The 18,762-nt window shown below is 56.6% G+C and overlaps 1 protein-coding gene across 6 annotated transcripts; it reads left to right on the top strand.

Annotated features, from left to right (window-relative positions):
- Positions 1 to 9,846: 9,846 nt before the first annotated feature.
- Positions 9,847 to 16,561, top strand: NR4A2 (nuclear receptor subfamily 4 group A member 2). Of its 6 annotated transcripts, XM_039380511.1 has the most exons (9): positions 9,847 to 9,886; positions 10,643 to 10,764; positions 10,906 to 11,315; positions 11,448 to 11,771; positions 12,961 to 13,090; positions 13,173 to 13,336; positions 14,109 to 14,311; positions 14,683 to 14,891; positions 14,982 to 16,561. In XM_039380511.1, the coding sequence occupies exons 3-9, from the start codon at positions 10,908 to 10,910 to the stop codon at positions 15,236 to 15,238; spliced, it is 1,695 nt and encodes a 564-aa protein (XP_039236445.1). In that variant the 5' UTR covers positions 9,847 to 9,886; positions 10,643 to 10,764; positions 10,906 to 10,907; the 3' UTR covers positions 15,239 to 16,561. The 6 variants fall into 6 exon arrangements, with proteins under 6 accessions (XP_039236445.1, XP_039236444.1, XP_039236443.1 ...); XM_039380510.1 differs by having other exon boundaries at positions 10,906 to 11,771; positions 13,173 to 13,261; XM_039380509.1 differs by having other exon boundaries at positions 10,906 to 11,771; positions 14,713 to 14,891.
- Positions 16,562 to 18,762: the final 2,201 nt, after the last annotated feature.

The following is an 18,762-nucleotide window of genomic DNA, read 5'->3' as shown; positions in this document are numbered from 1 at the left end:
AGTGCCAGTGCCGGTTCATCCCTGGCTCACGTTCCAGAGGTTTTGGGGGCTGTGGAGGTGTTGGGTGCCCCCTTCTCAGCCAGCCTGACCCAGACCCTTTCCCCATCGACCCGGGGCTCCAAAAGGTGGTGAAGGACAAAGACCCCTGAGCACAGAGCCACCCCTGCATCTGGGGCCCTGCCAGATCCCAGCATCGTCCTGAGAAACCATACCGGGATGGGGAGACCATGGGGAAAAGCCACCAGCACCAGAGCTGCTGGGAAGGACAGCCAGACGCCCAAAGGCCAAAATGGCAAGTCAAAAATGGGATCTGGGTGCTCCTGACCCACCACCACAGCCATGCCCAGCTCACAGCTCTGGAGAGTCCTGGGAAGGAGCAGGATCTGCACAGGAGGGAAGCACAGTCTGCAGAGAAAGTAAAACTGAGGCTCAGCTGATGCTCGATGACAATGTTTTAAAACTGATAATTAAAAAGCTGTCTTAACAATTTTGGTAAATCATTTTCAGCTTAGACCTCCCTTTCTGAAGCACTGGAAATAATTAACTTTTTAAAACGTAACTCCTCCATATCCTCTACTAAAGTCAGGCATTTTAAAAAGCAAAATGATATTTTAATAATTATTCTCATAATTACAAACCCCATTCTCCACACGGTCCTGTTTTCAATTAACAACTGCACTAATGGGTTTGTTCTCCCTGCCATTTCCCTCTAATGACAGCAGCCGTCACAGACATGGAGAGTTTTGCAAATTCAGGACTATCAGGAGCTGTTTTCTCTTCAATTTACCCCTTTTTTCTGAAGCCTGCAGTAGGTATGAGCCAGGAGATAACATTGTCATAGAGTGGCTGGACAAACACACAATGCTGATAACTCAGTTCCCGGTGGCTGTCACTGTGGGTTTAGGTTGGAAAAGCCCTCTCAGACCATGAGGTCCAACCATTAACCCATCACTGCCAAGCCCACCACTAAAGCACATCACTAAAGGGAGGTACCAGCAACTCTCTGCCCCTCGGGGCAGGTGCCTGGAAGAACCTGAAGTGTGTCCATGCTTTGGAAGGTCCCCAAGAGGTTGACCCAGCCATCACCGAGTCTGACTGCTGAATCTTGACGAGGTTTGAATGGGTCTCACAGGTTCAGCTCACTTCATCTGTTATCATCGGGACCTTCAGCAGTGAAGAAAAGCTCCAACAGCCTTTTGCCCAAAGGAGACTGTGCTTTGTAAATCAGACTTAGAATCACAGGCTGGTTTGGGTTGGAAGGGACCTTAAAGCTCACCTTGTTCCACCCCTTGCCATGGGCAGGGACACCTTCCACTATCCCAGGTTACCCCAGGCCCGGCCCAACCTGGCCTTGGACACTTCTGAGGACTTATTTCAGAGAAAGAATTTAAAACACAACTTCTACACACCAAGACATCAACCATGTGTTTTGCAAACCATGCTGTCCCCGGGGCTGTCTGAGGGAACACAGAGGTGGAAACTGTCCATCCCCGGGGACAGCCCCTTGCTGGGACACATCCCATGAGGGGGACATGGCTCCCAGCAGGGCCCGTGTGACGCAGGGCAGCCGCCCACCAGCCTGGAGACAGCCTGGGACAGCCTGTGACTGTGACGGGGGGTTGTGCTGGTGGCACAATTTCAAGCCAGACTACGCTGGAGGGAGGAGGAGGAGGAGGAGGCTGGCGCCCGGCAGGGCTGGCACACTCCATCACGGCTCGGCGGGATCTGCGCACACGGATCTCCCACTCACCAGTCATGAGCACAACAGCGTTCAGAGATGCTGTGGAAAATGCTCAAAATAGCTGGCTTTGGGGAGGCCTCGAGCCTCGCAGCCTCAGTGGAAAATTATTTTGTTAAGAAGTGAGCGAAGGGGGAGGATGGGGCCCCCTCAAGCTCCGGAGCAGGGCAGGCAGGGCCCCCCACATGAGAGCGGTGCTGGTGATGCCATGGGCAATGCTGCCCCTCCCTGCACGGCCCTGCACGAACCCACAGTGCCTTTAAACCTGAACCCACAGTGCCTTTAAACCCGAACCCACAGTGCCTTTAAACCCGAACCCACAGCGCCTTTAAACCCGAACCCACAGTGCCTTTAAACCTGAACCCACAGCGCCTTTAAACTCGAACCCACAGCGCCTTCAAACCTGGCCACGGCAGCAAGCGAGGGGTCAGAGCCACCCTCTGCGGGGATGGACTCACCAGGCCAGGCATTCCCCGCCGCTGGCAGTGAGTGCATCCCACAGAAGATTGTTTGAGAGGATTCAGCAAATGGTTTTGGGTTGGGATTACGGGAACAGACTCGTGGTAACTCGCTCCCACCAGACATTCCTCCGGCATTGTCTCACATCTGCCAGGCTCTGAGTGAGTGGCCGTGCAGGCCCCAGGAACACCCTCTCTCACACAGGGGCACCCATGGGTGGGGCTCCTGACACGAGCCCTGAGCCACCTCAGGCTGTTGTTATGAGGCTCCGGTCATGAAAAAGATCTTGGAGGAAAAACACCGGTGTTTGTTCTGAGCATCTTTCCTGGCTCCAGCGCTGAGCACCATCATCCCCAGGCAGACCCAGGGACACTTCTGGAGCTCATCATCAGCCCCTCTGTGTGTGCAAGGACCTCCAAACAGCACTGTCCGTCTGGAGAGGGGGCCACCAACACCTCACAGTACAACCAGTTGCAGGAGAGGGCTGCACTGGTAACCTGCCCCTTTTTCAAGCTTCTGTGGATATTTGTTTTCCTGCTTCAGACATGGCAGTGTCTTCCAGGGAATATGTTTCTGAGGAGGAAGGATCCCAGATATATTGAGAAAATCCCTCCCAAAACAAGAAAGGATTTCTCTTGAAACAACAAAATACATTTCACTTAACAAAAGCAGTTAATTAAACCAGATTTCTTTATGTTGTGTCAGTTAATTCCCAAAATACAGGGAGAACAAGGTGTAATTATGCTGTTTTAGAGTGTTTGTGGCATAAATACATCACTCAAGTGTCAAGTTTTGGGGGTTTCCAGAGCTGGCAGAACAGCCTGGAGCTGAGACAATCCCCGAGAAAATTCCCAAACAAGCAGGCAATGGCTGATGCGGATCCCGGGCACCTCCACGGGCACCACGGCCAGACCTGGCCCTGGGACACCCATCCTGGTGTCTCCATGTGGCTGATGGAGCTCATCCACTAGAGATCCACGGGCAGCTCCGTGGCCTGCACACCTGAATTCTGGGAGGAAAAGTGCAATTATATCCCTGTAGTCTGCTGGAAAAGTGGGAAGGGTGCAGCTCTGTGGGTCTCTCCCTGCAGTGGTGGGCGGCTTCTGCCTCTTCCTGATCCCTTCCCAACCCCATCCCCAGCAAAGGCGCCTGTGCCATTCCTGGGACAGTCTTGGGGTTGTTTTTCCATGATCCCAGCCTGGCTGGCATCCTTGTCAGAGAGCAGGAATTCAGAGCCGAATGGCAGCTGAGAGGCTGTAACAGTCTCTGCAGCGTAGTTACTACTTTTGGCATTTCCAAACCTTTTAGGAAAATGCTGCCAAGTTAAAACCCCAACCAACGCCTGCGCTCGAGCGCGTGTGCGTGGGGGGCGAGTCTGGAGATGTGTTTTATGTAAGAAAACTTCACAAGGCACTTAAAATAGGCTGTTTTCTGGGATCGGTTGCATCCAGAGGACGCGCGACTGACATCAAACCCCGATGATGTGCTTGCTCCTCATCACAGAGGAGGAGCTGCTCCCCGGAGGACGTGTTTGTTCCTAAAATCATGGAATCACAGAGTTGTTTGGGTTGGAAAAGCCCACCGAGACCATCAAGTCCAACCATTCCCCCAGCACAGCCAAGGCCACCCCTGATCCATGTCCCCGAATGCCACATCCACAGGGATTTTAAATCCCTCCAGGGATGGGGAGTCCATCACTGCCCTGGGCAGCTGTGCCAGGGCTGGACAGCCCTTTCCAGGAAAGAATTTTCCTGAATATCCAACCTGACCCTCCCCTGGCACAGCCGGAGGCCGTTCCCTCTCCTCCTGTCCCTTGTTCCCTGGGAGCAGAGCCAACCTCCATCTTGCTCCCCCCTCCTGTCAGGGGGTTGCAGAGCCAGAAGGTCCCCCCTGAGCCTCCTTTTCTCCAGGCTGAGCCCCCCCCGCCAGAGCCAGAGCCGGAGCAGGGGCTGAGACATTCCCAGCGCGAAGCCTTCCTGGTGAAAACATCCTGTGTGGTAGTGGAACCGCGGGGGGTGGGAAAAGCCAAACCAAAGAAAAAGAAAACAATTAAAAGAAAAAAACAACCCAAACACATAAAACGCTTCCCAGTCCCCAGCCGTGCGGGAGCGCTGAGCGGCGGCGGGGGGAGCACGGAGGAGTCCGGGGTGGGGAACGGGGGAGCCCGGACCGGGAAGGGGGAGCCCGAAGGGGAAATGGGGGAGCCCGGGGGCGGCAGCAGGGTAAATACGGAGGGAGTACAGGGGAGCTCGAGGGGCACAGCGGGACAGCCCAGGGGGAGCGGGACAGTCCAGAGTGGGAGTGGGACAGTCCGGGAGGAGAGCAGGACAGTCCGGGCGGGAGCGGGACAGCCGGGGGGGAGCGGGACAGTCCGGGGAGGGGGGGGGACGGTCCGGCCGCCCCCGCCCGCCGGGAGCCCCCCCGGCGCTGCCGTCACCGCCGCCGTGACGGGCCGTGACGGGCGCTGACGCGGGCAGAGGCAGCTGCGAGGGGGCGCGGCGGCCCCCGGCCCCCGGCCCGGGCTGCTTGCCCGGCTCCGAACGCCCCGCTCCGCCCGGGGAAAGGAGCCGGGCAGCGGAGCCAGGGAGCGGAGCCAGGTAGCGGCGGCCGGGCGGCGCGGAGCGGGATGGGGATGGAGATGGGGATGGAGACGGGGATGGAGATCCCGCCGGGCAGCGCCGGGAGGGTCCCGGGGCCGGGCTGGGGGCGGTGTGCGGCTCCGCCAGCGGTGCCCGCACAGCTGGATGCGGGCGGGCAGATGTTGCTGGCGGCAGCTGCGGCGCGGCTGGGCAGGGAGCAGATGGGCTGCGGCGAGCGCCATATGGCCCGTTTAGCCTTTCACCTCGGGGATATCAATCACAGCCGTCCCGGGAACACGCACCGGCTCCGGCGGGAGCAGGGACGGCTCCGCGCGGTCCCAATCCCCGGCCGCGGCATCGGCCGTGAGGGGAGCTCGCCGATGAGGGACGAAGAACGTGGCCAACCGAGCCAGACATCCAACACCATCAACAGCCCTGCGTTCGGGTCCTGGTGGTTGTCAGAGCAGGCAGGAGCTAACGTGTGGCCTGAGCGCTGCTGTGGGGACAACACGGCTTCGTGGGCTCCCAGGGAACAGACACGTGCTAATGGGAATCTGAGCAGGAATAAACATCACTGCAATCAGTACCTCAGATGGTCTGATACCACCTACACGACAGAGAGCAGGAAAGAAGGGAGAATGATGCTCCACTGGAAGTTTTAGGGAAATCTAAGGTGGAAAATGGAGTGCTTGTGAGATGGTCCATTCACATCCGAGGCTGGCAGTGAGACTCCTGTGCTCTGATGGCTCTGACTCCCCACTGGGGCTCCAACTTCATGCGACATCCAACTTATGACATACAACTTCCCGGTGACATCCACCCTCGCAGTGTCTGTCACAGCTGCTGGCTTGCTGGGGAGAGTCCTGACACGTCTCATGGCACACGTGTGTGTGCACTCTGGCTTCTGCTCTGAGTGCTCCAGGGCTGGGCCTGATGGTGTGTCTGGAGCTGGTGCTGTGGCTGTGAAGATGCTGATCTTCAGCTGCTGTCTGGTGGTGCTGGGGCCAGGCCCTGCCACAGTGGACAGATACCAGCACAAGGCTCATGCTTGATGAGCAGCCGGCCTTGTTCTCTGCTTGGGGACTTTGTACCTCACACGAAATTGGATAAAAATATGCTTTAGCCCTCTTGCCCCCTGGAAGGCACTCACAGGGGTGATACCACTCCTCTTGGATCTCTTGGAGATGACATCAATGTAAATGTGTCCATGGGGATGGATTGTGACTGTTCCAGGGGCCTGGCACTGCCTCTTTCCTGCCCTTGGCTCCGGGCAGGGGAGCAGGCCCTGACAAGCAGAGGGGATTCCTGATGCAAAGAGCGTCAGCCACTGGTACATCATGTCTTCTGGTACCTCGTTGTAAGTCTGAAACTTTTGCTCTATTGAAGAGGAAACAAAGCTCTCCCCTCCCAAAACTCCATCCTGAAACACTTGGCAAGTCAGACAGGGGATGTGAGTAGTGAAAATAGTGAAAGTGTGTCCATGTAGGGAAGGGCCAGGTGCAGAGACTGCACTGCTGCTGCAGGACCCCTTTCGTATGTACCCCTCAAACAGCCTGCCGGGCTGGGAGGGGGGAAGGAGTGACCTGTGCCACCACCATGGGATCTCGTCTGACCCAGGAGCTGGGGCTGCCCACAAGCAAAACCAGTGCTCTGTACATGCAAGTTCCTGCAATGCCCTGATGCCCAGGGCAGCCAGACATACCACACTGGAGGTGGGTGTTTGAGGGGGCTGGTGATGCTGATGGTGTACCCTGAGTGCTGATGGTGCCCTTGGGGCTGCAACGATGAAAACTTCCCCATGGTGACCCCATTACAGTGTTCCTACTAACAGAGGTGCAACCACAGCAACCACCCATCCACGTGCTTCTTAATCCTAAACAAACTGACTTTCCTCGGGAGTTTGCTGCGCTCACAGCCTGGACTGACATGGATTTTGGGATTTTTATTGGAAATGGCAGTGCCTGGTGCAGTCCTGCACGTCGTGGGTTCCAGAGCAGGGCCTGTGGGGTCAGTGGCAGGGCCTGATCCTGTGGGAGCTGTGGGCTGGAAAACCTCGCTCGTGGTGATGGGAGCCTGCCAGGAAGATGGACTTGCACTTTTGGGAGTGTACTTGGGAAGAGGCCCCCCATAGAGGCCATCCAGGGCCAGAAGTGCTTGTGGTTCGCCCTGGCCTGTCTGTGTGCCCCGTTTCCCTGTGTTTGGACCGTCTTAAATTCCCCAGCTTTGTGGCCTTGGGTGTTGCTTTCCTACAGGAGATCATCCTGTGAGTGAGGGGCAGTGCCCAGCTCCCACCCCACTTCCAGGGGGACCAAAGCAGAGCCAGTGGACACAGGACACTCCATCGTCAGCACTTGGGGGCAAGAGCGACAGTTCTCTGTAATTAAAGGTGCTCTTTGTGCTCCTGTGTTCAAATACCCAAATCCAGCATTTCCCCACATGTCTGGAATTGTGTTTGCAGTTATTTAATTTGGAGTTCTTTTTAAAAGCATGGAGTCTGGAATGTTTGTTCTCCGCTTTTTTTCACATCATTACTCTGATACTGCTTGATTAGCTCCCTCCCCAGTCATGATTGGTAATTAAAATAGGCATTAAAATTAGTCACTTAGCAATTTTGCTGTTCAATTGGCAATTAAATTACTTAATTGCAATTAAAGTCCTAATTTTAATTGGCAAAATGATAGATGTAGATTTAAGATAATATGTATAAATACTTTAATAAGTGTCTATATAAGGATTACTTAATTACTCAACTTCAAGTTTATGCTGTTAACTTTAGAACTTTTAAGTGAGTAATGAAATTTATATTACATCTATTCTAAGGATATGATAATTAGATGTATCACTTAGCCCTATAAGGGCCTGGGCTGTAAGTTGCTTCTGTGGTGTTGAACTACAGCCTGGACAAGCTGTTGGGATAGGAGTGACACTGATGGTGACGCCGCAGCCAAGGGGACACACGGGGAAGTTGGCTGAGCTCCTCCAGCACCCGCTGGGTGAATCCCATGGAGAAGAACCCAAGGCAGCACCTGGAGCTGTGGAAACACTGTTCTGAACAGTCCTCAGTGGCACCTCACAGCGCTGGGCCGTTTCTGTGCTGGTCTTCACCACATCATCCCGCCGGATAAATCCCGGGAGCAACTCTGTGGGAGCAGGAGAACATCACCTGGCTGTGGAGATGGTCTCTCAGGGTGGGGGCAGTTTGTCTCGGGTGTTTGAGTTTCTCCAGCGAGAGGAGCAAGTTGGGAAGGGAACGTTTGGGGTTTCACACAGACCATCGGTATTTCAGCGTTCCGGGGGGTTTTCTGCAAGGTGCAGACTCTGGGGGGAACACGCTGGATTTTAGGGTGAGGTTGTGCCGTGTTGGGCTTTATTCCCGGTTGGATGTTCGGTACCTTTTCACAGCCTTTAGGACATGGGGTGTACTGCACTCCTGAGGAAGGGCACCTGGAGCTGCTGGGCCGTTCCCAGGCTGTGAAGGCCCATGGCCACCCCGTCTGTGTTGGGAAGGGACACCCACTCACGTGACTGTGTCCCTTTTTTCCAGGTTGGAGGCAGCAGGGGGTCCCATGGGAAGGTCCAGGGTTGGTGTTGGAGCCACCTGCCAGACCCCACCAAGTGTCTCCCTCCAAAAGCTCTTTGTCCCTGTGCACCATCAGTGGATGGACCCAGAAACTGAGATTCCTGATCGGTTTTTAGTAAATATTTTTAAATAAATGCAGCGCCTTTAATTGTCCCACCCCAGCCCTGCTTCGTGACTTCTCCCAAAACTCCCCCAGCTGGGCTTGGGCTGGGAATGATGGAAACTGGGGGGGCTGTGCAGGTGTTGCTGGGGCAGAGGTAAAATAAAATAGAGCAGCATAAAATAAGAAAAATCAATAAACAAATAACTGGAATTTAAATAAATAGGTAAATAAATAATAGAAAAAAATTAAATAAAAATAAATTAGGAAGATTTAATAAATGAGATACAATAAAAATAAGTAAATGCATTTAATAAAATGAAGTAAAAAGAGTGAAATAGAATAAAAAATTTAAAAATTTAAAAAATAAAATAAAGTAATATAAATTAAAGTATGCGATGAAATAAATGGAAATAAATAAAATTGAAATAAATAAAATAAAAAATTAAAATTAGATAAATATAAATTAAAATAAAAATAATGCAGTCATAGGAAAACTAATACAATAAATAGGATGAAAATAAAAATTTTAAAAGCACAAAAAAGAACAAAAATAAATTATAATTAATTAAAATAGAAAAATAACACAATAAACAAAATAAATAGACTAAAATTCGCCCAAATTCCGCTTGGGCTTCCGTGGAGGCGGGAGAGGGGTGCGCGTAGGAAGCGGCGGCGATGAATGGAAGGCGCGGCTGCCCCGCTGCCGACCCCGGGCTCGGGGTTTGCCCCCAAGCCCCGTGTTTTCCCCCAAACCAGGCTGGGGGGTTTCAGTGCCCCCAAGCCCCGTGTTTTCCCCCAAACCAGGCTGGGGGGTTTCAGTGCCCCCAAACCCCGTGTTTGCCCCCAGACCAGGCTCGGGAGGGTTCAGTGCCCCCAAACCCGTGTTTGCCCCCAGACCAGGCTCGGGAGGGTTCAGTGCCCCCAAACCCGTGTTTGCCCCCAGACCAGGCTGGGGGTGTTCAGTGCCCCCAGACCCGTGTTTGTCCCCAGACCCGTGTTTGTCCCCAGACCAGGCCGGGGTCCCACCCGCGCTATTCCGGGCCGTCACGTCACGGTGACGCGCGCGGGGGGGCAGGGGCGGCCCCGCCTTCTATGCAAATGAGGCCACGCCCCCGCCCCGCGCGTGGCCGGGGCGTGTCCCACCGCGTGACGTCACCGGTCGGAAACTTACCAAAAGGGCGCGCTGGCGCGCGGGGGGGCGTGTCCGGGGCGGGCCCCGGCGGCGCTGATTGGCCGCACGCGCTGACGCGCGGTGACGCGCGGGGGCTCGCGGCGCACGTTGGTCGGCGGCGCCGCGGCCACATAAACAAAGGCACATTGCGGGCGGGCACAGTCCGGCCGCCCGCGCCGCACAGCGCTGTTCGCCGCGCCCGCCCGCACCGCCCGCCCGCACCGCGGCGCGCGCCCCGCTCCGCGCTCCGCTCCCGGTGAGTGCCTGTCCGTCCGTCCGTCCCGTCCCGTCCCGTCCCGTCCCGTCCCGTCCCGTCCCGTCCCGCAGCCCGTCCCGAACGGGGTCCCGCGCGCGAGGCACGGGGAGCGCGCCCGCCCGGTCCCGTCCCATCCCACCCGCCGGCGGGTCCCGCACTGGTCCCCGCACGGGTCGGGTCGCGCTGTCACCGGCGGAGCCGCCGCGGTGTGCCGGGTCCGCCCCGCCGGCTGTCACCCGCGCCGGCTGTCACCCGCACCGCCACCTCCGGGGGACCCCCCGCGCCTCACCCGCTCCCCCGGGGACGCGCCGCGTGTTCCCGGTGGGATGGAGAAGCGGACACGGCACCGGGTGCCGCTGACAGCCCGTCCGCCCGCCGGGAGATTCCTGCCCGCTTACAGGGAAAAGAACCCAAACCGCCCCCAAACCCGCTGCTCGTGGGCGCGGGGTGGCTCTGCTCCCGCACCCCGCGGGTCCGCAGCTGGGGCTCCCCCTGGGCCTCCCCGGCGGGGCCGTGGGTCTGTCTCGAGTCCCGTGTCCCTGGGTTTGTCGCTGTACGAGCGAGTCCGTGTGTCTGTCCTCCCACCAGTATGTCTGCCCCGTCCCCATGTGCGTGACCGGCGGCTCCGTGTGTCTGTCCCGCTCGCCGGTTCCATGTGTCTGTGCCCCACCCCGGCTGCCCGACCGGCGGTCCATGTGTCCGTCCGCGACCGGCGGTCCGTGTGTCCATCCCTGACCGCCCATCCCTGTCTCTCAGCCGTCGGCCCGGGCAGGCTGGAGCCGCCGCCGCGCTGTGACCCCGCGGACTCCTCGCTCCCCGCCGCGCTCCGACGCTGTCCGCCCCCGGCTGCCCCGACACCGCCGCTCCCTCGGCTGAAGGTTGGTGCGCTCCGGCCCCGCGGCTCCGCGGCCCCGGCGGGCCGGGGGCAGCGGGAACCCTCCGCTCGCCCCCGCGGTGCCCGGCGCGGGGCGGTGCGGGGCGGCGCGGGCCGAGTCTACCTGACGCTGTTTCGTTTGCAGCCATGCCCTGTGTTCAGGCTCAGTATGGGTCCTCGCCTCAAGGAGCCAGCCCGGCCTCCCAGAGCTACAGCTACCACTCCTCGGGAGAATACAGCTCCGATTTCCTAACTCCGGAGTTTGTCAAGTTTAGCATGGACCTCACCAACACTGAAATCACTGCCACCACTTCTCTCCCCAGCTTCAGTACCTTTATGGACAACTACAACACAAGCTACGACGTGAAGCCCCCGTGCTTGTACCAAATGCCCCTGTCGGGACAGCAGTCCTCCATTAAGGTGGAAGACATTCAGATGCACGGCTACCAGCAGCACGGCCACCTGCCCCCCCAGTCCGAGGAGATGATGTCCCACTCGGGCTCCGTCTACTACAAGCCCTCGTCGCCCCCGACTCCCTCCACGCCCGGCTTCCAGGTGCAGCACGGCCCCGTGTGGGACGATCCCGGCTCCCTGCACAACTTCCACCCCAACTACGTGGCCACCACGCACATGATCGAGCAGCGCAAAACGCCCGTGTCCCGCCTCTCCCTCTTCTCCTTCAAGCAGTCTCCCCCCGGCACGCCCGTGTCCAGCTGCCAGATGCGCTTTGACGGGCCCCTGCACGTGCCCATGACCCCCGAGCCGGCCGGGCCGCACCACGGCGTGGACGGGCAGGCCTTCGCCGTGCCCAACCCCATCCGCAAGCAGCCGTCCATGGCCTTCCCCGGGCTGCAGCTGGGCCACGCGCCGCAGCTGCTGGACAGCCAGGTGCCCTCGCCGCCCTCGCGGGGGTCCCCGTCCAACGAGGGGCTCTGCGCCGTCTGCGGGGACAACGCGGCCTGCCAGCACTACGGCGTGCGCACCTGCGAGGGCTGCAAGGGCTTCTTCAAGGTACGCGGGCACGGGGGGCACCCGGCGCCAGGGCAGGGCGTGGGCAGGGGGCAGGCAGGGAGGGCAGGGACCGGGACAGCGGGCAGGCGGGGACCGGGACAGCGGGCAGGCAGGGAGCAGGCAGAGCAGGGACAAGGTGCAGGACAGTGGGCAGGCAGAGACCAGGACAGCGGGCAGGCAGGGAGCAGGCAGAGCAGGGACAGGGTGCAGGACAGTGTGCAGGCAGGGCACGGGCAGGGTGCAGGCAGGGCGTCGGGCAGCGGGGGACCCGGCGGGGCGAGGAGCCCGCAGATGGAAATCGGTTAGGACAGAGAACTGCGTCTGAGCTAACCATGTGGAACAGAATTCCCTGTGGTAAAATTAAGTGATCTCTTTATTTCACCATCCTGATTGAATAATCTTATCATTTTAAATAGAGAAGGTCTCCAAGGAATGTAAATAATATGAATGCCCACGGATTTGTATTTACCGAGCGTCTCCTTCCCTCCTCTTGGCATATAAAACACGGCCAGGAGCTGCGAGGTTACCTCGGATGTTAACGCTGTCAATTTGCTCCTGTTAAATGCCCAGGAAAAAAAAAAGAAAGGAAAAGAAAGGGGTGGGGGGAAGAGAGAAAAGGGAAAAGGAAATGAAGGGGGGAAAAGGAATGGAGGGGGGAAAAGGGAAAAGAAATTAAGGGGGAAAGGGAAATAAAGGAAAAAAAAGGAAAAGAAAATAAATTTTACAAGGTGAGAAGAAAAAAGGGAAGAATAAAGGAGAAAGGAAATAAAGGAAAAATGGAAAAGGAAATTTTAAAAAAGGAAAAAGAAAGGAAAAAAGGGGGAAGGGAAATAAAGATAGAAAAGGAGGAAGAAAATAAAGATAAAAGGAGAAAAAAAGGAAAAGAAAATAAAAGGGAAAAGGGAAAAGAAAATAAAGTGTAAAATGGAAAAGAAAATAAAAAGGAAAAGGGAAAAGAATATAAAGGGGGAAAAATAAAACCGGGAAAACAAAATAAGGGAGGAAAGGGGAGAAAATAAAGGCAAAAACTGAAAAGAAAATACAGGGGGAAAGGGGAAAAGAAAAACGAGGGGAAAACAGGGGATAAGAAAATAAAGGCGGGAGCGGCGGTGGCGGCGGTGCGGGAGCGGGATCGGGGCCCGCAGCCCCGTCCGGCCGCTCAGCCCGCCCGTCCCGCCCCGTCCCGCAGCGCACGGTGCAGAAGAACGCCAAGTACGTGTGTCTGGCCAACAAGAACTGCCCGGTGGACAAGCGCCGGCGCAACCGCTGCCAGTACTGCCGCTTCCAGAAGTGCCTGGCCGTCGGCATGGTCAAGGAGGGTGAGTGTCCGTCCGTCCGTCCGTCCGCCCGCCCGCCCCGAGCGCTCCCCGCGGGCCGCGCTGACCCCGCTCTCTCTTGCAGTGGTGCGCACAGACAGCCTAAAAGGCCGGCGGGGCCGCTTGCCGTCCAAACCGAAGAGCCCCCAGGAGCCCTCTCCCCCCTCTCCCCCGGTGAGTCTGATCAGTGCGCTGGTGAGAGCCCATGTCGACTCCAACCCGGCTATGACCAGCCTGGACTATTCCCGGGTAAGCGGCACCGAGCTCGCGGAGGGACCCCGCCGCCGCCGCCCGGGGAGGGGGGGCCGGCGGCCCCGCGGCCGCTGCGGGAGGAGAGCCGGGGCTCGGAGCTCTGCCCGCCCCGCCGGGGCCGCCGCCGCACCGCACCCGCACCGGCACCGCAGCGCTGCCGGGCGGCCGGGGCTCGGCTCAGCCCCGCCGGTCCCGTGGCTCGGCTCAGCCCCGCCGGTCCCGGGTCGGCTCGGTCGGGGCTCCCACCGGTCACGGGGCTCGGCTAGCCCCGCCGGTCCCGGGCCGCTCAGCCCGGCCAGCCCCCCCCGGGCTCGTGGTCCGGGGCTCAGCCCCGCGGTCCGGGCTCGGCCCGCCGGTCCCGGGGCTCGGCTCAGCCCCGCCGGTCCCGGGGCTCGGCTCCGCCCCGCCGGTCCCGGGGCTCGGCTCAGCCCCGCCGGTCCCGGGGCTCGGCTCAGCCCCGCCGGTCCCGGGGCTCGGCTCAGCCCCGCCGGTCCCGGGGCTCGGCTCAGCCCCGCCGGTCCCGGGGCTCGGCTCAGCCCCGCCGGCCCCAGCGCCGCCCCGGGATCGGGCCCCCGCGCACGCAGAGCGGCGGCCTCGGAGCGCCGTTCCTAATCGAATTAATTGCCCCGGAACATCTAATTTCCTCACCGGTCAGAGAGAGGTTTAATTGTTATCCCAGCCCGCTCCCTGGCCGGGGATGGGGTGAGCAATTTCACGGGTTATAGACTTTAGAGAACCTCATTAAGGGCTTTTTAAAATGAATTTCCAGTTCCAGGCTAACCCCGACTACCAGCTGAGCGGTGACGACACCCAGCACATCCAGCAGTTCTATGATCTCCTGACCGGCTCCATGGAGATCATCCGAGGGTGGGCAGAAAAAATCCCCGGCTTCACCGACCTCCCCAAAACGGACCAGGACCTGCTCTTCGAGTCTGCCTTCCTGGAGCTGTTCGTGCTGCGGTTGGCGTACAGGTGAGGGGCGACCAGGGAGCCAGACCCTTTCAAGGTCCACTGATCTGCATTTTATTAACTCCTTGGTAATTAGGTGCCTCTTAAATCCTTCATTTATTGCTCCTCAAGTAATTAGTTGTTTAGCTTTTCTCTCCTCATCTTCTCCTTTCTTATTTTTTTAAAATTTCTTTCCTCTTCTTTTCTTTTTCTTTTTCACTCTCTTTATTTTATCCTTCTCTCCCTTCCTTCTTTCCCTTCCTTCTCTCCCTTCCTTCCTTTTGCTCATTCTCTCTCTTTTTTTTTTTTTAATCCTTTGTCTTTTTTTCTCTCATCCTCTTCCTTCATTTTTTTCTTTCTGTCTAATTTTCCTCCCTCTCTCATTCATCCATCAGTTCATTTTGGGGTTGTCCCCTTCCTTCCAGGTCCAACCCCGTGGAGGGGAAGCTAATCTTCTGCAACGGGGTGGTCCTGCACCGGTTGCAGTGCGTCCGTGGCTTCGGGGAGTGGATCGATTCCATTGTGGAGTTTTCCTCCAACTTGCAAAACATGAACATCGACATCTCTGCCTTCTCCTGCATCGCTGCCCTGGCCATGGTGACAGGTCAGTGTCCCCCCTTCCTGCCTGCTCCTGTTCCCTCGCCCACCTTTCTCCGTGTCAGACCCGTAACGTCCCGCACCCTTCTCTTTGCAGAGAGGCACGGGCTGAAGGAACCCAAGAGGGTGGAAGAGCTTCAGAACAAGATTGTAAATTGTCTCAAAGACCACGTGACTTTCAATAACGGGGGCCTGAATCGCCCCAACTATTTGTCCAAACTCTTGGGGAAGCTCCCCGAACTCCGCACGCTTTGCACGCAGGGGCTGCAGCGCATTTTCTACCTGAAACTGGAAGATTTGGTGCCACCGCCAGCAATAATCGACAAACTTTTCCTGGACACTTTACCTTTTTAAGACTCTTCCCCCGTGCGCTTCCGCTGACCCGAGGAGAAGCTCCACCTGTCTGAAGGGGAGCTGGTCTGGGCCCAGAGCAGCACCCCTGGGTGCCAGCTCCCACCCCAGCCAGTGTTGCGAACTCCTGCAGGCAGAACGCGATGGGCATTTTGGCTCTGGGGCATCATGGATGCAGCTCATGGACTACACAAATACCATGGTATAAACTTTTTATTATCGGCTTCTAAATGAATTTATTATTAAGGACTTCTGAGTGGAAAGGTGACCCAATCTGGCGACGCCGGGCGCGCAGCTCAGACCCACGCGGTGACAAACCGAGTGTTGAGGGACCCACGAGTGTCACCCTCCTAAAGACTAAAGTTTTCTGCTGTAAAAGAAAGCTGTAATATACCCAAAGCCCAAACGTTGCGTGGGTGGCGTGGCATTGGAGAAGGCTTGTAAATCTATCAGATGTGGTTTGGCTTTTTAAAAAATTATTCCGTGCCTATTTATGAAGAAATACGGAAAATAATTCTAGAAAAAAAATAAAAATAAAAGCTAAACGTGTTTGGGGAAAAAAAAAAATAATTTAAAAAAAAAAAAAGGGTGAATAAAGACAAGAAAACCCAATCTGTCCATACCAGGGAAGCATGACGATTCCAGGGTGACAATGTTATAGGCACTTGCTATTTCAGTAATGTCTATATTCTATAAATAGTATTTCAGACACTATGTAGTCTGGTAGCTTTTATAAAGACTGGTAGTTATCTAAGCTTCGAACATTTTCTCAATTGTAAAATAGGTGGGAACAAGTGTCACCCCCCCGAGATCCCCCCCCAAAGGGACACATAGTGTTTGTAAACACCGCCCGACACCCCTTGTTTGTAAGTGTTGTATGTACTGTTGATGTTGATTAAAGAAGAAGTTTATATCTTGATTATTTTGTTGTCTAAAGCTAAACAGATCTTGCATGCAGCAGCTTTTGACTGTTTCCAGAGTGCTTATACTATACATAACTCCCTGGAAATTACTGAGCACTTTGAATTTTTGGTTTGTTTTGTTCCGGGTTTTTTTTTTTATGTCTAAAAATTGTCGGTTAATATATTATTTTATGTTCGAGTAATATTTTTAATATTGCCATATTCTGTGGTATTTTTCTTTGTATACCCCGGTTCGGCACACGGGAAAGTCGCTGCCTTTTTTTAATATGGTGTGAGACAGTTAGAAACGCGGATTATAATTATTATTATTATTCTTATTATTATTATTTTTTCTCCCGAGAACTCTTTCTTTGAGAAAGACAATTTTAATGTTTACAACAATAAAACATGTAAACGAATCGAATTTCGTCTCCTTTCTGCCGAAGTGCGAAGCTGCCCCGCAGCCCCCGCCGCACCCAGGGGACAAAAGCCTCTGCCCGTGCGGCGATCCCGGAGCGCCGATGGACGGGGCCGTTCCCGTTCGGTGCCGCCGGCGCCGCGGGAGGAAGAGGAGGAAAACCCGCGGCTCGGAGGTTGGTCCTTTCCCGGGTTTTTCCGCGGTCGGTCCCCGCCGCATCCAGACCCCGCGTCAGGACCCCGCATCCTGCGACATCCATCCCTCTCTCCCTCCTCCCGCGCCGGCGTTTGCTCAGGCACATCCCTTCTTCGGGAGGGCTAATTCCTCAGGAAAACACCTTTAGTTAAGGCATTTAATCCCTAAACTTGCCCCCGCGGCTGCGGAGGGGCTCGGGGGAGCAAAGCGGGTGCGGATACCGGGGGAATTCGCTGCCCCCCGGAACCTCGGGGGTCCCGCGGACTGCGGGGCAGGGCGGGGGGGCTCCTCCGCACCGGCGGGACCGACACCGCGCCCAGAGCCCCGCGGGGTCCCGGCTCCGGGAGGGGGACCGGGATGTGCTCGCGGGGCTCCCACGCGTGGAGAGGGAGCGGGAACCGAAACTCCGGTGGTTCGTCCGGGAATGGCCAGAACTTCAGCCGCTGGCCTCAGTAACGCCCGCGGGAGGGTGAGGGGACTCCGCGGCCGCAGCCGGGTTCAATCCGCTCTCTGCCACGGGGCCCGCGGTGCCCGACCCAAAAACCCCCACGGACACGGAGTTACGGTGCGATCCGCCGCCCCGCACCCCCCGCACCCCCCGCACCCCGGTCCCCTGCGCCTCCGGGGCGGACAGCCCCGAGCAGCCACTCCGCCCGGGGAAGGGGCTTTGCGGCTCGACCGGGTGAAAATTTCCTAAAATAAAGAGTTGTAAGAAGAATTAAGAGTCGGTCCCACCGCAGGCGGGTGCGGGGGGCAGCGAGTGGGGCTGGGGTAGAGTTAGGTGCTGCCTAATTCATGCTGAGCGGGGTTTTGAGCTTGGGATTGCCAAGGACACGGGGTTGGAGTCGTTGTGACTTTAACCTAGATAATATATATGGAATATAGATATTCCCTAAATATGTGTGAGTAGATACAGAAGTGTAAATGTCTATGCTTTAGAAGGGTTTTTGAATGGAAAAAAGCACACCTGTTTATAGAAAGGATTTAACAACTCGACCTCCCTTTAAATATGCCCACACCTGCTCCCAATTCTCCCCAAAAATCAGCTGCTTCCACCACTTGCCTCAGCGTCTTCTGCAGTAACTTTTCTAACAGGTTTAACCCTCTGCACCTGGGGAGAGGAGGATTTATCCTTCCCAGGCAGCCATTTCGCACCTGCCTCGGCTTTTACCCCCAGCCATGCCCTCTTCCCTCGTGTTTCCCCCTCTCCTCAGCCCCCCGGGTGGGCTCCTGCCTTGTCCGTGGCTCGGAGGGTGGCCGGGCAGAGGAGCCCTGTGTGGATCAGCGGCTGGAGGGACCCTGCCTGCCTGGGCACGGGCATCCAGGTGGGCTCGGGCAGGGAACGCGGGAGGGAACGCTTCCAGGGGTTCGGGGGGGCTTGTTTAAAGGGCAGGCTGGAGAGGGAAGGGCTGCTGGAGGCTCTGTGCTCCCTGCTTTCCCCGTTCTGCAGGCTCAGGGAAGGACAGCAAGGAAGCAGGGAAGAAACACTGAGTACTGTACAGAGACATTCAGAAAAATGTTTGGAGTTGGGAGCTCAAAGCAGAATGTGGAGCTGAAGGAATAATTTTTAACTGGTGGTATCAATGGGAGGATTTATTAAAAGATTTCACTTCTCCAGGCTTGCAATATTCCAGATCAATAGTTATCTTAATTATTTTAGCTCTGTGCTGCTGCTGCTGGAATTTGTTACTGCTCGTTCTGCTGGGCTGGTGTGAGGAGCAGCCAGACCTGTCCTGGTTTGTTCCCTCGGGAGGTCGGGTTCTGTGGTTTGTCATCAGCCCACTGGGATGATTTGAACCCAACTTTTTTTTGCTTGTACAATTGCACTGTTTTCTACAGACTCGCTCCTCTGCTGCACTGATGTGTGAGAATGGAGCCTGCTTGCTCTGTCTGAGTCACACTTGTGTTCCCAGTGAAAGCCTCAGCCAGGGAGGGTCTCACTGCTGAGGCAGAGCAGGGCACCTTTCTCCTCCTGGTGTTGATGGATGAGGAGGTTACACCAAGGCACAGTT

The sequence above is a fragment of the Pipra filicauda genome, unplaced genomic scaffold, assembly GCF_003945595.2.
Source record: "Pipra filicauda isolate LSUMZ 115617 unplaced genomic scaffold, ASM394559v2 scaffold196_size3971931_pilon, whole genome shotgun sequence".
NCBI lineage: Eukaryota > Metazoa > Chordata > Aves > Passeriformes > Pipridae > Pipra > Pipra filicauda.
This window is presented reverse-complemented; position numbering and strand designations above follow the sequence as displayed.